General features: G+C 45.8%; 2 protein-coding genes across 10 annotated transcripts in view; both read left to right on the forward strand.

The window, feature by feature from the left end:
- The first annotated feature begins 589 nt into the window (after nt 1-589).
- Nucleotides 590-10,866, forward strand: LOC147041195 (sodium/potassium-transporting ATPase subunit alpha-3-like). The gene is made up of 22 exons (XM_085901492.1): nt 590-821; nt 4,536-4,649; nt 4,726-4,785; nt 4,850-5,053; nt 5,365-5,478; nt 5,556-5,808; nt 6,011-6,099; nt 6,168-6,347; nt 6,429-6,627; nt 6,693-6,937; nt 7,018-7,210; nt 7,328-7,503; nt 7,571-7,707; nt 7,786-7,936; nt 8,002-8,170; nt 8,241-8,395; nt 8,476-8,599; nt 8,678-8,823; nt 8,897-9,027; nt 9,214-9,315; nt 9,398-9,489; nt 9,605-10,866. Exons 1-22 carry the CDS (start codon nt 816-818, stop codon nt 9,631-9,633), a joined length of 3,069 nt encoding a protein of 1,022 aa, XP_085757618.1. The 5' UTR covers nt 590-815; the 3' UTR covers nt 9,634-10,866.
- Nucleotides 10,867-14,517: 3,651 nt separating this feature from the next.
- Nucleotides 14,518-19,144, forward strand: part of LOC147041196 (POU domain, class 2, transcription factor 2-like) — a 37,230-nt gene continuing 32,603 nt past the window's right edge. For 7 of the 9 annotated variants that reach the window (XM_085939998.1, XM_085939995.1, XM_085939996.1 and 4 more), the window contains exons 1-2: nt 14,518-14,924; nt 16,754-16,833. The gene's annotated coding sequence lies outside the window, so the exon portion shown is untranslated. Of the gene's footprint in view, nt 14,925-16,753; nt 16,834-18,629; nt 18,737-19,144 lie in introns of all 9 variants that reach the window. The other 2 variants (XM_085939993.1, XM_085939994.1) reach the window with 1 other exon arrangement.

Genomic DNA, 19,144 nt, shown 5'->3' on the forward strand with positions numbered 1-19,144 from the left:
AATAACCATGGCTAAATAAAAGCTCACTGTTATGCATGGCATCTTTTGTCATTATGTTCATGAATGTCAGCCATCTTAAAGCAGATTAATCTATTTTCTTTGGGTCAAGTTTGTAGCCACAGTGGCTACACTTCCCACTTGGTTCTTTCAGGGGAAATACAAAGTACAAATATTATGTGAAAATAAGTTACTGTGGCAAATGCGCTTTTTTTTCCTCAATAAAATATTTTAGTGAACTTGTTAAACTACATAGTGGAAATAATTGTTTGGTTGAAAATGTTTTGTTAAGGTTTACTTGGACAATATTATTCAAAAGTAACGCACTCTTGCTTCTTAAATGTTTGGCTAACTTACCAATTCTACATTCACCAGTATTTTTAATGCTATTTCAGTGTGAATAGTACTTTTGCCACCTCTGTGCTTTAAAGTATATTTTCTCCTTTTCAATTTAAAATTTTAGGATTATTTTTCCATTACTGTGCTTCTAAAAAAAAACGATTTTGACGCTCTATTTTTCTTCCGCGGAATCTGGGCAGGCGAGTAGCTTCGCGGAATGACATGGCATCCAAACATCTGCGCGGCGCTACTTTCTCCAGCGGCATCATTTGCGCGAAGGGGAAGAACGGCTCCGTTTTGGACTTTTGTGCTGATATTTTATTTCCAACAATTCTTTATGACACTTTCTACGTCTCCATAAAGCCGTAGCCTACAAGTGAAGGGAGAATTTTTATCCTCGCCCACCTGAAGAGTTTTTCTTTGTTTTTAACGGACAATTAAGTCCACCTGCTGGAACCTCACCTCACAGGAGAGCCAAAATGGGGGTAAGAACGACATTTCCACGTTTTTTTTAAGATCATCTTGCAGCTTTCTCACCGACCCGCTGTTTGCGCCACATTTAAAAGGCAATCCGCAGCATTTAGATGCGGAGTAATGGAGTAACGCGTTACTCTAATTGCATTTATATAAACCACGGGGAAACGTTTGGCTATAAGCACTTTGCAGATTTGCAGGTCTGATATATTTGCGTTTCAAAGCCCCCTGTCGAGATTCTAGTCATGAATAGGAACATAACAATGAAAAAAAAAAAAAAAAAAAGCCAACCGCCATTAACCAGCGGGACGCCATTTAGTCAAAGTGTGTGTGATAACAGGTGGAGGCTTGTAAGCCTTTGCCGTCATTGACAGCATTTGTAACATACTGGATGAAGGTTGTGATTCCCATGATGACAAAATGGGTGCCCCCCTCCCAAGTTCTATTTATGATCTCATTTTCCAATTCCTAATGAATCATTCATTATTTTCAATAGCCAAAAGCAAATAAAAACGTTTTTTGATTTCTTGCCATCAATGGCTGCTTTGTTCTGATATCTTTATGAACCTCCATAGAAAATAATGCAAGGGAATGATGTGTGTTGAGTAAGGTGGCTGGTAAAATGGGGCATGCTTCAAACATGCACTTGGACAATGTGGTGTTCAAATGATTACAATCATTGAGAAAAACAAATCTAATAAATGGCCTTTTTTAAATGATTTAAAAGCGATGGTTACATGTTGCATCATGTGTAACCCCCCCCCCCCCCCCTACACACACACACACACACACACACACACACACACACACACACACACACACACACACACACACACACACACACACACATGTGCAAGTGTTGAAGTTCTTGTTGTCCCCCCTACTGGCGCAGAGTCCATGAGTGGTTTCTTAGATGGGTTGATATGATTAAAATAATGAATTGTCTGTCCTGGAGTTTCGAGACGAAACACTATGCCTGACAGGCTCCGCGCAATGTTCTACCAGTGGACAGTCATCATGCTAAAAAAACGCAGTCTAGCGAGTGTCCCATTGCATGCAGTCCAACTTAAGAAGTGCAATTGGTGGAGGAGTCTCCTCCATGCCTGATTCGAGGCGGCAAGTTGGAATCGTGGGATGAGAGAGCATTCAGCCCAGGCCGGAGAAGTTGCGGCGCTCTGTCACGCTTTGTCGGCAAGCTCGCTCGAGGCCAACTCGACAGAGTTTGATACTGTGAGTGATTTTTTACTCTGCGAGCGGGAGTGACGAGGCATCTGAGGTCAATCAATCGGGTGATGAAGCTCGAGCAAAGGTCAGATTGGGATCGGCATTGGCGAGACGGCAAAGAACCGAGCAGACGGCGAGTCACCTTGAGGAGGATTGTGGGAAAACGTTCAGAGGTATCGAGGAATAAAATTGGCAACCATGTGGAATGGTTTTGAAAAATCATGTAATCCCCTTCCCAGCAATATATTGAGACTTCCCTTTAAAACAAAGTAATAATAAGCAAGCCACGCCTCCCATTGCGCCACAACACAGACAATAAAGGAAAGAAAATGGCCGACGGAGGGAGACCACGGGAGTCCAGGGAGCCGTCACACAACTTGCGACGCGGCCAGAACGTATTCAATGTCAGTCACGCGACCCCTCATGACACGTGTAGAGACCAAGTAAGCGTCTGTCGTGTTGATGAAATGTCTCGCCTTTTGTTCGCCTTGCAACAAATTATCGTAATTGGTGCGAAACGCCGTAAGCGTACAAATGAATGAAATCCACGAGATGGCAATTAACCTGCTCATCATACAACTAAATTATTATGAAAGCCTGACCCAGATGGACTTTTTATGTCGATGTACATAATTTGCAGATAAAAATTCCGCTAACCGATTAATTGACGATTATTTAAAAAAAACAAAAACATTTTTGGGCACCCAAAGATGCCGCTTTAAGGTCTATTCGGCGGCAGGAGGAGAAAGCGTCTTTGATGTTTATCATCTTTTTTAAAACATTTTTTTTTGAATGTCTTCACGTTATCTTTGGCGCACATCATCATCTTTGTGGAGCCGTTTGATGTCGATTCAAACCACCAGAGTTGAATTGTGTCAGGTGCTCATTCGAAATAAACATAAACACCCAAGGTGCTTGATGAAACCTGATTTTCGCTTCTCGGCCTTTTTAATGTTCATCGTGAACGTTGCATAACTTGTCAATATTTTATCTATATCTGGTTTCCATCAGAGTACGAGTGTGTGAGTTTTGTATCGATGAAAACGCTCACTCGCTCTCTGCGCCCGTGTGCCGTGACGTCAGGACTTAGCGGCGTTTCCATACACTTACGTTACATAACACACGTTTGCACACGGAGAAAAAATTCCAGCGCCTCTTGGTCGTCCCTCCTTGAAATGTTTCGATTTTCTCTGCGTATCGGATGTTGCTGAGAAACATCACACCTGCTGTTAGCTGTCAATCACCTGTTGATGACATTTTCTGGCGGCGACGCTTCACCTCTGTGGCTGTGCGGAATGTTTGATTGTTCCTCGTACGTAGTCGTCATCAGGATTGGCGTTCAGTTTTGCGATTGGACCCGAGGAAGCAAAAGCAGACGTGGCTGGGGGAGCGTGGATTATAGAGGACCCTCCCCTCCTCCCCCCCTCATCCATATAGCAGTTTCTAGGTCGACTGCTCCACTGATCTGTGTGTAATCTGTGATTTGTCTGGCGTGGGTGACGGCGACAGCGAGCGTCCACCAATCAGAATCGAGAGCCCACCGCTCGGCAATCCCAACGATGTCGCCGGATATTGATTTGTCTCGATTCCATACGACGAACGCGATTGGCTTCTGTGAATCACTGAATAAATCTGACATTAAGTAAGTCCTCCTCGGCAGTACTTGACGCGGGAGATCTCAGTGAGTACTCAGAGTGGTATTGGTCTGAAAAAAAAATAAAAATCAAATAAATTACAACAATTTGCATGAGAATTATTTGCGAGGGGGAGTTAGCTGTGCCCGAGGAACGCTCCCGTTTGAAATTTTACAGCTTTACTTGTCGCTCACGTTCTGATCAATTTGACTTCATTAGGCCTGCAGCTCGCCTGGAAAATTGCCCAAAACGATAACGCCCCCCTGCCAGCTCGTACATAGACGGCAATTCAAACCTAACCGTACCGCCTTACATGCTCTATAATAAATTCAAAGTATGCAAATGAGTGATTTAATCCTCGAAATTGATGAGGCTCGTTAGCGCTAAATTGCCACAGTAGCAGATAGGATCTCCCGCCAAGGCGCCTCGCTTGTTCTACGTGATCATATTAACGTTTTGTGCCGGACTCTGGCGATAGAAATTCTTGATTAAAATGCAAATGAACGCACGGCCGTGCTCATGGTTCTGACTCCGTGCACGCTGGACACTGGGAAGAAAGTCAATGGGGCGCTTGGGATTATTGTTGTTTGCTACGTTTAATCTGATAGTGTAGTAAACAGCTGTAATCTGCGGGATGTCAAATGACAGATGGCACACACACACACACACACACACACACACACACACGCACAAGACTTAATTTAAGGTCCTAAAAGTCACAATGTTGTGTAGCTTGTACCGTTGAAGGAGGTGGACACAATGAGTAGATGTCAAAACAGGTTGCCATAGCAACACAGTTTTGAACTATTCAATAAACTATACATTTACTTAATTGGACCATTTTTTTTTTTTTCTTGTGATGGACAGTATGGAAGGTCAGACAGCTACCGCGTGGCCACCACGCAGGAGAAGGACGAGAAGGAGTCACCCAAGAAGAAAGGAGGCAAGGGTATGGACGACCTGAAGAAGGAAGTCCCCATCGTAAGCATCTCGGCACTTCACATTGTAAGATGACCCCGGCTGAAGCTGACCAATCGTTTTGGCTTGAAATTTGTAGACGGAGCACAAAATGTCTGTGGAGGAGGTTTGCAGGAAGTACACCACTGACATCGTCCAGGTGAGTTCTTGCTAGATTTCAAGTTCCTTGTTCAGTTACTTACATGTTTTGGTGCCTGGTCCAGGGTCTGACCAACGCAAGGGCCGCTGAGTACCTGGCCCGAGACGGCCCCAACGCCCTGACCCCGCCGCCCACTACTCCGGAGTGGGTCAAGTTCTGTCGCCAGCTGTTTGGTGGTTTCTCCATCCTGCTGTGGATCGGCGCCATCCTCTGTTTCCTGGCCTACGCCATCCAGGCCGCCACGGAGGACGAGCCCGCCGGGGACAACGTGAGTGCAAAGTACAACACGGCCGGCGCATGCCCGCCCGCTCGTGGCTTGTGAAAGTGCTGAGTCGAGGGCAGATGCTCCTCACGGGGAAGATGGAGTGCGCTGTGAACAAAATGGCAGCGGCGGGTCATGTGCTGTCACGGGGGGCCGTTTGACTCCTGCTATATGTCATGGCCTCCTTAGCAATTCAAAGGTCAGAGCACATGTTGGACTAAGGGGGAACCGGTGGACATATTTGGTCCATCATGGCATGATCTCGAACCAGGAAGTTTGAGATTCATCTTAACCCAAGACCTCCTTGTATGTTCCAGTTGTACCTCGGTATCGTGTTGTCGGCCGTGGTCATCATCACCGGCTGCTTCTCGTACTTTCAAGAGGCCAAGAGCTCCAAGATCATGGAGTCCTTTAAGAACATGGTCCCCCAGGTACCTCACGACTCAGCGTATGTTAGTGGACGACTGGAAAAGGCAGGAAAAAGTCAGTGTTGCCTGTGTGTTGCCAGCAAGCGCTGGTGATCCGCGAAGGGGAGAAGATGCAGATCAACGCTGAGCAGGTGGTGGCCGGAGATCTGGTGGAGGTGAAGGGGGGAGACCGGATCCCCGCCGACCTCCGCATCATCTCCTCTCACGGCTGCAAGGTGGACAATTCCTCCCTGACTGGCGAATCGGAGCCTCAGACCAGGTCGCCGGATTGCACCCATGAAAATCCTCTGGAGACCCGGAACATCGCCTTCTTCTCCACAAACTGTGTGGAAGGTAGGACCAGAAGCACCTGTAGCTACTTTGACTTCCTCACACATCCCTGACTGAAGCTTTATGATGGCATATATGAGAAGTGAATCTCTAGTGTGCTACACTCGCTCCTTCTAGTGGTCAATAAAAGGAGGGCTACATAAAGTTGTATCTGGCGCCCTCATGTGGTTGCATAACACTGCTTGCCCTTCCATCCTGTGTCCAGGCACAGCTCGCGGCATCGTGGTGTGCACGGGCGATCGCACCGTGATGGGCCGCATCGCCACCCTCACTTCGGGCCTGGAGACCGGCAAGGTGAGCCGGCCGCTTGGCTCAGCACCGTGCAATTATCTCATCTCGTCCTCGGGAAACGCTTTTCACAGACACCCATCGCCAAGGAGATCGAGCACTTCATCCACATCATCACCGGCGTGGCCGTCTTCCTCGGCGTCAGCTTCTTTGTCCTCTCGCTGGTCCTGGGCTACTCCTGGCTGGAGGCTGTTATCTTCCTCATCGGCATCATCGTCGCCAACGTGCCCGAAGGCCTGCTGGCCACCGTCACGGTCGCAAGCACGCCGATAACAGAGTGTAAATGTTGACTTGGCTGCAAGGCTAACAGCCATTTTGTGCTCTTTGCCCTGTAGGTGTGTCTCACTCTGACCGCTAAACGCATGGCCCGCAAAAACTGCCTGGTGAAGAACCTGGAGGCGGTGGAGACACTAGGTTCTACCTCTACCATCTGCTCGGACAAGACGGGCACCCTGACCCAGAACAGGATGACGGTGGCTCACATGTGGTTTGACAACCAGATCCACGAGGCCGACACTACCGAGGACCAGTCAGGTAAAGCCGAGACTCTGAGTGGGAATAGCTTCGTTGGAATAGCGGCTTCTCGTCCGCCCCCTCAGGCTCCTCCTTCGACAAGAGCTCCCAGACTTGGGTGTCCCTGGCCCGTATTGCCTCGCTGTGCAACCGCGCCGTGTTCAAGGCCGGCCAGGAGTCTCTGCCCATCCTCAAGCGCGAGGTGGCCGGCGACGCCTCCGAGTCGGCGTTGCTCAAATGCATCGAGCTGTCTTGTGGCAACGTCAAGGTCATGAGGGACAAGAACAAGAAGGTGGCTGAGATACCCTTCAACTCCACCAATAAGTATCAGGTAGGTCCGTGCAAGCCGCTTATTGGCCGCAAGGTTAGGCGCACATTGGAACGGCGAGTTGTCCTTTTGTCGGTCGCCAGCTCTCCATTCACGAGAGCGAGGAGGAGTCGGAGAAACGCTACCTGCTGGTGATGAAGGGGGCCCCCGAGAGGATCCTGGACCGCTGCTCCACCATCATGTTGCAGGGCCGCGAGCAGCCCATGGATGACGAGATGAAGGAGGCCTTCCAGAACGCTTACTTGGAACTGGGAGGCCTGGGGGAGCGAGTGCTGGGTAAACTTTCTCCAACATTTATTAAGCTTACGCACACATTTGACAACTCAAGGAATGGATTTGGACTTTTGAATATTGGGGGAAGCATCTCAAGTTGTCTTCTATGATCCCTGCCAGGCTTCTGCCACCTCTTCCTCCCAGAGGACTCCTACCCAAAAGGTTTTGCCTTTGACACGGACGACGTCAACTTCCAAACGGACAACCTCTGCTTCGTGGGCCTCATGTCCATGATCGATCCGCCCCGCGCCGCCGTCCCCGACGCCGTGGGCAAGTGTCGCTCCGCCGGCATCAAGGTGGGCAGCCGTCTGCGTTTTCACTCGTGTCTCTTTGCTTTGCTTCACACCGTTGGTTCTCCTTCAGGTCATCATGGTGACCGGTGATCATCCAATCACAGCCAAGGCCATCGCCAAGGGTGTGGGTATCATCTCCGAGGGCAACGAGACGGTGGAGGACATCGCCGCGCGTCTCAACATCCCCGTGAGTCAGGTGAACCCCAGGTGAGAGACGAGCCTCCATGGACGGCCACGCGCGCTCTGAGGCTTGCAGTGAACGGTCCCGGTGTGGCGCCGCCGTAGGGACGCCAAAGCCTGCGTGATCCACGGAACGGACCTGAAGGACCTCGACCAGGACCAGATGGACGACATTTTAAGAAACCACACGGAGATCGTCTTTGCCAGAACCTCACCTCAGCAGAAGCTCATCATCGTCGAGGGCTGCCAGAGACAGGTACGGCGAGAGCAAACGAAATTGAGGGCGGAATGAACGCAAGCAATTTTTCCCGCCGTCGCCAGGGTGCCATCGTAGCCGTGACGGGCGACGGCGTCAACGACTCTCCCGCCCTGAAGAAGGCCGACATCGGCGTCGCCATGGGGATCTCCGGCTCGGACGTATCCAAACAAGCCGCCGACATGATCCTGCTGGACGACAACTTTGCCTCCATCGTCACGGGCGTGGAGGAAGGTGAGCGAGCGGAGGGTTGCGAAGGAGGCAAGGCGATCTCGGACAAACGTGAACCTTTTGGTCCTCGCAGGCCGCCTCATCTTTGACAACCTGAAGAAGTCCATCGCCTACACGCTCACCAGCAACATCCCCGAGATCACCCCCTTCCTCTTCTTCATCCTGGTCAACATCCCGCTCCCTCTGGGTACCATCACCATCCTCTGCATCGACCTGGGCACGGACATGGTGAGAATGGCCAAAAGGTCACCTGTTTTTTTTATACCGTTAAGTTCTATGAATATATCTGTAAGTCAAGTTTGTGACAGGTGCCAGCCATCTCGCTGGCGTACGAGGCGGCCGAAAGCGACATCATGAAGCGTCAGCCCAGGAACCCGATGAGGGACAAACTGGTCAACGAGAGGCTGATCAGCATCGCTTACGGACAGATCGGTAGGTGGCCGCTTCTCGCCCGCCCGCTCGCTCATTGCTGGCCCGCCACCTCACCCCTTGTCGCGGCCGCGCCTTCAGGTATGATCCAAGCTCTCGGCGGCTTCTTCGCCTACTTCGTCATCATGGCAGAGAACGGCTTCCGGCCCTCCGTACTGATGGGAATTCGCCTCAACTGGGACGACCGCTCCAACAACGACCTGGAGGACAGTTACGGGCAACAATGGGTACGAGCCGCATCAGAAATATTTCTTTTTGTGTCAACGCGGAGGAACCGAGCAACATTTCCAATTTCCCCAGACGTACGAGCAGCGCAAGATCGTGGAGTTCACGTGCCACACGGCCTTCTTCGTCAGCATCGTGGTGGTGCAGTGGGCTGACGTCATCATCTGCAAGACCAGACGCAACTCCGTCTTCCAGCAGGGCATGAGGTCGGTCCATCAGCGCAGTTCTGTTGACCCTCTCGAGTCTTCTCTTCCAGTTGTAGTTAACGTTAGCAGCCACCAGGTGGAAGCAAAGGGCTTACTTTCACAAGCTCCTTTAGCCACCCTTTGGCTTCCTTCCACATCTTCTGCGAGGACATTGCTCTCACCTTGGTTTTTACTTTTTCCCCGCAGGAACAAGATTCTGATCTTCGGCCTGTTTGAGGAAACAGCTCTGGCCGCCTTACTGTCCTACTGCCCCGGCATGGACGTAGCGCTACGGATGTACCCGCTCAAGTAAGCCACGAAACCAGGGAAACGGGCGGGGACGGCGAATTGGCACATTGGCTAATTTTGAAGTAACGGTCCAACTCTTTAGGGCCAGCTGGTGGTTCTGCGCCTTCCCATACAGTTTCCTCATCTTTGTTTACGATGAGATCCGAAAGCTCATCCTGCGCCGAAACCCTGGAGGTAAGTGCACACGCGCGTGCGAAGGACTCTGCGATTCATCGTTAAAAGTGCTGACACTGTTGTTGTTGTTTTTTTTCCCCCTTCTTCTCTTTTTTTCTTCTTGTGGTGTGTTCAGGATGGGTGGAAAGGGAGACATACTATTAAATTATCAAAACATCATAAATGTCACATCATCCCTCCTCAGCCCCTTCGTCTCCTCCTCACCCTTTCACAAGCCCCGCCCCTCACCCCACGTACAAATGTCGGCGTCCATTGTCGTCGTTTACATTTAGAGAAGTGCGCGTTGCCAAGGTGACAAGCCGCCGACGTTTACTCTTCCGCCATCTTCTTCACTTACAAAAACAAAAGAAATGGCGCCGGGACCAACGACGGAGAGGGAGAGGATGTTGCCACGCATCCTCGCCGTCATATTTTTCGTCCAACACTCAGCTCAAAAACTGCCAACACACCGCCATTGTGCCGACGCTTGTTGCCACGGCGCCCAAAGTCGCCACCGATGCCGCGCCGTTTGTCAGAAATCCAGTGCAAAGGTTTGAGCACCTTTTTGTTTCCAGCTTGGTGGCGGAGCGGATAGCACACCTGCCTCACAGTGCTGAGGTTCGGGGTTTGAAACCCCTCCTCCGTGTCGCCAACCTTCCACAATGTTTGTGCTTGTTTTTTTAACTAATGAGTGACTGGCTATTGTTTTTTAAAATATTTTTATCTGTGAGTGTCAGAGCTGTTAGTTTTAATCGGCACGTGACGAAGCACACCGTCTGTCCCTCCTCTTCAGCCCTCCATCTCGGCCCCACGCCACCCCACCCCCCCACCCGTCATACGTGTTGATGCTTGTCTTGTTGGTGACACCCGCCGTCCTTGTAAAAGCACCAGGCAGGCCGGGGTGGGCAAACGTTGGGTGAGTCATCAGGCATCGATTTTATTTTGTATTTATTTTGAATGGGATCTAAATTCATAGATTTCAGAATAGCACAATCACAAAACAAAACACAGCAATAAAAAGAGTAACGAGATTGTCCGTGTTTAGTCATATTTTCCCCCCAAATAATATCGTACAATATTTCACCAACTCGGCCAGGGTGTTTAAAACTTATGACAACAACCGTACGGCTAAAATCCTGCAGCGAGCCACACTTTTGCCCACCCCTGCTGTAAACTCTTTCCAAGTTCCAATCTTTGTGAGTCCTGGGAAAAAGAGGTTTCTCTCCCATTTCATGATTTGAAGCGGTGGAAACAAAACAGCAGCAGAAAAACGACAATGTTTGAAAATAAATTGGAATAAAACAGAAGACATGTCTTTTTTTTTTTTTTTTTTTTACTTTGCTCTCATTTATTGTTTTTCTGTCATGAAAATGGAAATAAACGCTGTGAACACTTATTACTGACATCTGCTGTGTCCTAGCGTCCTTTTTTATTTTTTATTTTCAATCTTTCACAAAAAATACGATCAACTTGATCCTATTTCTGACTTCTTACTCTGAGAGCCAACAGGACCCGGCAGCGTTGTCAGAGTTGAGCTTCACCTTGAGTTGAAGTGTTAAAAGGCACACAGAAATCAAGCAAGGGAAGCAGCTTCAGGTTGGACACTTTGACTTCACACTGCTTCTCTGTGTGTCCGTGTGTGTGTGTGTGTGTGCCTGTGTGTGTGCGCCTGTGCGTGTGTGTGTGTGTGTGTGTGTGTTTCATGAATCCCATTACAAGGCTCACAGAACAAGTGAGTGGTCCTGCACGCACCTCTAAGTGAGGACAGAGGTCACCTCTTCTGTCTTGATTCCTTCTCTTGTTCGACACACACACACGCAAGCACGGACCTGAGCCGACGCCCGGGTGGGTATCCAATGGGGGGGCGGGGGTTCTTTATAAGAATGGCTACTATTTTTATACATTAGTAGTGAACCACTGCGAGCGTCTCATGTTTATGCGCGTCTATATACTGCCCCCAAGTGGCCAAGGTGCATAACACAACAGCGAAATGTCCGTTGAATAAAAGAAAACGTGATATTCTTTATTTTTACATTCCAGCAGTACAATATTCAAATTTGCTATTTTTCTTAAGGATATTTGGGAAGAGACTGGGAGACATTTTCAAATGATGACATATCTAAGCCATATAATGAGTCAGAATAGAAATCTTGACACATAGTTTTGTGTTATTATTTATTTCCTTTTCACTCCGACATTCTGAGCCAGAATAAGAACAATTTCAAAATAAATGAAAATAGAAATTAAGAGCACCCACACACCCACACGACTCTCTCAATCTCCTACCTACCTGATTACACACACCCATCTTTCCATCTCCTACCTCCTCTAAAACCTTTTCCTCACTGCTACACGCACACACACGCACACACACACACGCCTTTTTTTTGTCAAGACCCCCACCCCCCCCACCACACCTCCCCCCTCTTTCTCCCTAGCCCCACGCCTCCCCCCAGTAATCTGGCTGGCCCGTGGCCTCCTCTCTCTCGCTCCACTGTTCTGTGTGATAGAATATCGATCGCTTCGCCTCGCCTTGGCGGGGAGGGAGGGGGGTGTTGGGGGGGGTCTCTGTAGTGTGTGTGTACGCATGTGTGTGTTGGTCAGACGGGCTCCATCCAAGGTTGTTACCACGGCAACGGCGGGATGGGTCAGGGGGTTGCCATGGCTCCTAGGTCGCCGGGTCATGGGGAGGGGTCCTGGAGGGCACTGGTCGTGTGTGTGTGTGTGTGTGTGTGTGTGTGTGTGTGTGTGTGTGTGTGTGTGTGTGTGTGCGCACACGCGCGTGTGTTAATAGGGATTGTGAAACAGAGGTGTCCACTTGTGCTCTTTTCATTAGATTTTTTTTTTCTATCAAATTGTAGAACACTAAAAGTCAGTCATACACGGATGATAAAAAAAAAAAAAAGATATATTAATACAAAGACAAAAATATATTGCATTTTGTAATTATTCCATATATGAGTGAATAAATGGCTGGTATATAATATGTGTGTTTTTGTTTTAATAAGTACTTTTCCTCAAGTTAAGTATTTCACACGTTCTATTTTTTTATTATATATATTATTATATTGTGCTGATATGAAAATATGAATGCAAACAGCACTTTAAAAAAAAGCCTGAGGTGAATAATGCATCCTACGTGTTATTCATATTCATTCATGCCGTATTCCTTCCCTTCTTGTCTTCCTTCCCTTCTTTGCTTTTTTTCTTTTGCAGGCTGCAAGAATCCAGATGGGCCGCATCTCCTTTTCTTTTCTTTTTTTTTTTTTTTTTTTTTTTAGGAGGGGGGGGGCACGTGCCGAGAACACAGGGGCCTCGCAGCATTTCATTTAGGACACCCTCCCGCCTTCTCCTCCTCTGGGTTCTCCTTTGCACCCGCGGATGCTGACGCTTTGTTTGGCCTCTTCAGACTCCTCTTCTGCGCCTCAACGTCTTCTCATCCTTCATCCCTCTGGTTTTCTTGTACTCCTCTTCGCCTCATCTCATCCTTCCATTCTGTCATCTCCCCTTTTTCTTCCCTCCTCTCTCATGCTCTCCTACTCATCGACTCATCTTCTCGTCCTGTTGTCCACACCTCGCTTGTCAACCTCATCCTCTCATTCTTATCCTTTTTTTTTTCTCTCGCATCCATCCTCTCATCCTCATTCCATTTTTTTTCATCTAGATCTTCTCATCATTTGGCCTCCTCGTTTTCTCATTCACTGGCAAAAAAAAAAAAAAAGTCGGCGTGTGGATTTGATTTCAACTGCTGCAAATTGTATCACAGTCATTTTTTTCAACCATCTAAACAATTCAATGAACGCTCATATTTTTATGTCATTATTTAATACGACTTTCAAATGTTTAAACGGCGTTTAGATTCCCACGCGTGCTCTATTAGTGGCGTCGTTGTGTAATTGTTATCGAATGGCGACGTTATTTAATGAGCTGGCTGACGCAGAAATCGATGCCGACAAGACTTGAGTTCATTATGACAAATCAATTAAAAGGCTGAGAGGCTGTGGTGACGTCACGGGCTCACCGTTCAATGGGCTTTTCTGGACGTGGAGGACACGCACGCGCCTGGCTATCGATTCTCGAGCATGCAAGCAAGCGCGACGTCTCGTGCAAGCGCTGCACGCGGACTTCGCCTGCTTATTCTTGTTGTTTATCATCAGAAATGAACTCATGTTAGATTTAATGTCATCGAACGTGTTAATCTTACGCGTGTTGGATACATTTAAGGTGCTAAATCAATAAATCTATACGCACACTGTGTTCAGAATAGCTGCCAATTTTTTTTAAATATTTGTATTCATGTTTTACACACTGATAATTGAGCGCATTTGAAGTAAATGTTTTTTTTTCTCGTTGGGGAATTTTTTTTTATCGTGCATGCATGCATACATTCAAACTACTTGTTTGGAATACTTCTGCATATAAAAATTCATTTAAAAAATGCAAACATTTTAAATATAAATTCTAGTGTTTGTTGCAAGTACTAAATACAAATTTGGTCTTTTTAATATCCTACATTATGTATGATAATTACAACGTTTTCATATTCTAGATTTTTTTTTCGCCCTATAGACTACAATGATAATAAATAGAAAAATAAAATTAAAACATAAGGAACTTTTTGTGCGTTTTCTTTCATTTGTGAGGATCGAGCGCGCGTTCATTGCACGGTATAAAATCTAAATCATCCAAAAATGTCTGACCTACTGTAGAAAAATAAAATAAAACAACTGCGTGAATTAGCAGACCTTTCTGTTAACAAACAAGAACAATAAAAACAGCAACATTATAGTGTCTGAAGGGTTGATATGATGAGTTTATTTTATTTTATTTATTTTGCCCCCCCCCCCCCCACCCCACACACAGGCGTCAAAAAACCTTGAAAGCATCAGGTGTGTGAACGAAGCAATTTTTAAACATTTGAGTGACACTAGGTTGATGGGTGGATTGTCAAAGTCGGCACATGCGTGCTACACGCTCCTGTACAGTAGGTAGCGCTACTATGCATCTAGTCTTTGTTTGCAATCCACAATTATTTAATAGAAGAAGGGAAAGACCAAGAAGAAGAAAAATAATAAGAATTCACTGTCGCCTTAATTTGTCTGTACAGGTCGTTGTGTTTCTCTGTAGTTTGCGTCTTGTCATGTTAGTTAGCAAAATTTTGCTCATCATAATTCCTGTTTGTTTCACAAGTGATTGTGAACGTTTTTTAAGCGAGTGACCATTTTAACGTGTAACGCACAACCAGTGTGCACCAACCAGGCTACAGGCTACATACAGTATGTTGCTAGGTAGATAAAATGTGAACCTTGAACTGTATAATGACGTAGCCTCATTGGAAGATCGACCTGTCAGTCACAGATACTTCATCGTTATTGGTTCAAACACGATCAGAGCGGCAGGTTGTAGTTAATAGCACATCGGGGAAAAGGAAAAACCCGCCGAAACGAAAAAATAAGGTAAGGCATATCTTTTAACATATTAATCAAACTTAATTTTGACGAAGGTTTATATCAATCTTTAACGCGAGTTTTAGTGTGGTAGTATTAGATTTTTATATGGCCATGTAGCAATAGCGTAGCTAACGAGCTAGTACCAATGCATGACGTAACTTGTTAACTAACTAACATTGACTTTTTCTATTCTGGTATATTTTAAATCAATATCTAATATATTAAAGCAACACAACTGTTCAGGGTTTTCCACAGACCACGAAGAAAGTGAAGATATGAGTGGGGAGGCGCTAATTGAGGTTTTCCTAATGAATTAATCAAAATGCAAGACTAAGAGCTCAAAGCTGAACGACAGTGTGAATGAATAGAAAATTTGATATTATTACTAGTATTCGACGTCCAATTATTGAAAAAAAGTGGAATTAATTTATGGAGCAACATTAGCGTTAAAAAAGTAATTTATATAGCAATATTAGCGAGCAGTAGGTTTTGGATGGTGGTGGTGGTGGGCGACTTTCACGACACTAGGACGAGACGGCCATTTTAAATCACACATCGAAACATGGGGTGCCATGATAGTGTCGTGGTAGGCAACTATACTAAAAAAAACTGAGGTAAAATCGTGTTTTAATTAACAGAGCATAGTGGTTGTCTAAAAATCTGTGTTAGGTACACCGCCACCAGATTTAATGTATACAAAATCTTCCGAGGCATCATCTGCCAGAAGAAGAATAAAATGATTTAATTTCAAAACTTTTACATTCATGTCTCTCATGATAGAACTCTTTCATGTGCATGAATGAAAGCATGAAATTAAAATTAGAAATTGATCCTGGAAGCTATTTTATACCTATTTCTATTTGTCCTCCGATTTTAGTAGGCAGTCTTGCGATCTTCTCTGTGACATCACCGGAAGTGCCGTGTTGTTTGACTCGATGGCGCAGGAAAACACCAACTCCTCTCGGATTGATTTCCAATAATCCTGACATCTCGCGCGTGTGATGCAGGCTGGGAGTTGTCACATGCGCGGGTGTGTTGCTGACTGCCTGTCGCCATGGTGATAATAGCCGCTAATGAGATATTAACCCTCAGATAATGAAGAAATGGGAAGCGCTAGTGCGCCTATCGATTGCTTCCACCTTGATCAATAGTGTTACGGCCTATTCTTCGACAGCGATGTAGGCGACATGCGACTTGACCTTGTCGTCCACCAAGCGACCGGACAAACCCCCCCCTCTCCCTCGCATGCACGCACACACACACACACACGAGCGAATGTGTTGTCCAGCTGCGTGGAAGGCAAAGGTCAGCGCTATCCCAGACGTCTGACCCCATCCACATGGACCCTCAAAGGTCAAGCAAAAGGACAGATGGAGGAGAAAATATCAAATGAGTGTTAATGTTTAATTATTTATACTAAAACACAGGACTGGTATGTTTAACACAGGGCGATATGGCTTTTAATAATACAATTTACAATTTAATTTCAATAGATTTTTTCCTTCTCCTTACACAAAATATAATGACAATGGTTATAAAAGTTTTCAGACATTGGGAAGCAGATATAGTAGATAAATCTTTGTCGACCTAAATATATATATATATATATAGATATAGATATAGATATAAATATAGATATTGATGTCCAAGAATTTCACTTGAGAAGAAAAAAAAATAGTTCCTCTGTCAGGTCACACAAATATTTTAAATTTAAATCTAGGATGCAGTTGTCCTGACTAAGTACGCCTCCCACAAGTTACGTTAGGTATGATTTATTTCTATCCTGTATATTTCTCTTCATTTCCCAGTGAATAATAATTGTTTTGTGATTGCAGCTCAAGAAACGTCCAGCAAACAGGCCAGACCCGACGCCTCCGTCGTTCAGCCGCCGCCGTGCGAAGCTTCAAAGACCAAGGTGAGTGCGAAGAGGATGAAATAGAGGAGGAGGCAGGATGAAAGTGGGGCTGGAAATCCGTCCGGCCAAGCCCCCCAAACATCCCCACCCACCACCCCTGGGCCCCCTCCCCATAACATTCTTCTCCTGCTTTAGCGCTCTCCTTCACCCCTTAATCCTTTACTACTCGGCTGCATATGTTTCCTAATCCGGGCTGCGTGTGTGGGAGGCCCGCCTTCATCCGCCTCTTACGTCGCGTTGTTGCATCACTTTGCTTATTTTGGCTCGCAGCATCAAATACTTGTTTTAAGGAGAAAATCATTTTTTGCTTCTTCTGTCTTCAATTCTGACAAAAAAAAAAATCCACCAAAAGTCACAACACCCTTTCAATGCAGAGTGAAGTCCTGTACTGTATGTTATAGCAATAGGTACAAATTTGTAAGAGAGAAACATTTTCTGATTCCTGGTAATTGCATTATCATCGGTTTCGGGGTTTCCCCGACACTTCCTGCTTGGGGTGGCGTGTCCCGCCTCGTCAATAGTTTTGTATCGATAGGTTAATAGGCGGCGTGTCACGTTCACTAACTCCCTGATTAGTGGACACTTCACTAATCCACACGCCGACCTGAGTTATTGGGCCGACCAATTGATTTCCGCGCCGCCGCCAGTAGCGGGGTCGCAAGTCAGCTATCGATTGGCCCCACGACAACCCAGTGCGTACACACACACACACACACACACACACACACACACACGCACACACACACACACACACACACATGAATATTTAAACAAAAAAATTTGTTTTCAAATTTTTAAACTTTTCTAGGAAAAAATGATTAATACATTTCATTGTAAAATATTTTTAAATTCTAATGAAAAAAACAAATAGTATGAAACAAATAGCAAAGAAAATTGTGCTCATAAATGATGACAAAGTATTTTGTAACAAATTCTAGCATGATCTCTATAAATTAAAATCTCTAAATGTAAAAAAATGTGAAAATTTAAATGTTTCTACAAATAAATTATTTGATGAATTTATACTTTTTAATGTAAGAATCAATGACCACGTTACACACTGAAAAATTATTATGTAAATGAGACTTCATATGTATATCTAAATATACATGATTTGAATAATGTAAAACGTTTTTTAAAGAAATACTAAAATACATTCAAAATATATATAGTTCTATAAAAAACTTTATACACTTAATAGGACGAATGAACATATTCATCTTCAAATACATGTTTAATCTTAGATAATATGAACAACACTTGATATTTTTCAAAACTACTCTTAGAAAAATATATGTCGGGGAAATAACAACAACCAATCGGAAGTGGACAAAGCAGGTCATCGACATACGAGTAAAATGAGGCGTATACCAGACTATCACCGTGGTAACCACAACCTGAAACATCCCCACTCTGACAGGCCTCCACCTTTAAGATCATAATTAAAGCCTCAAATATATTTGTGCAGTGACTAGCAGTAAATAAACACGTGTCTATGTGTGTGTGTGCATGCGCACTCGAGTTCATGGCGGTTAAACATTTTTCTTCCTTCTTAATTGTTTTCACTTGGGCCATCGGCATCACGATTAGGCGCCATTGATTCTCCTCCACTAACTTCATTGATTTCTACATTTCTCATTGATCTCAGCTTCTAAATCTGTTCGCACGCGTTCACTGTCTCTTCCTTGTGTGTGTCTGTGTGTGTGTGCGCACACTTGAGTCAGCATTTATTTGTATCTGTCTACACTTGAAACATTGTGTATGTAGCAAGGAATTGCTGTAATTTGAATTTCAAGTGACGTCAGTGGCGCGGCAGTTTACATAAAGGACAAAGATTCGATCACGAGATGACGAAGATGACGAAGGGCCCCACATACTACCGGCATCATTAGCGGCTTTGTTTGTAAGTGACACGGAGGACGAAGAGTTTGAAGGATTCAATGATTTGGAGTGACACAGAAGGTTTGAAAAACTATTATGGCTTTTACGCACGGGCGGTCCTTCTCGATGGGAGCTCTCTTTCACCTTCGTGGATGGAAGTCGGGGGCCGGCGCTTGGCCGGATGGCTGTCCGGGGACGGTGGATGGGGCTCGGACATGGCTTTTACGCACGCCCGGTCCTATTCTATGGAGCTCTCTTCCACCTCCGTGGCTGGAAGTTCTGTAGTTGTGCATTTTATGGCTGGTGCGATTTATACTCCGGAGCGATTTATAGTCCGAAAATTATGGTATATTTTGACCCTTCCTTGTGGATTATGCTTTTCTTGGTTTTTGTTTTGCTTGTGGATTATACCTTTTTTTATTTGTTTCCT

This window comes from Syngnathus leptorhynchus, chromosome 20, assembly GCF_054491065.1.
Source record: "Syngnathus leptorhynchus isolate UIUO chromosome 20, UIUO_Slep, whole genome shotgun sequence".
Taxonomy (NCBI): domain Eukaryota; kingdom Metazoa; phylum Chordata; class Actinopteri; order Syngnathiformes; family Syngnathidae; genus Syngnathus; species Syngnathus leptorhynchus.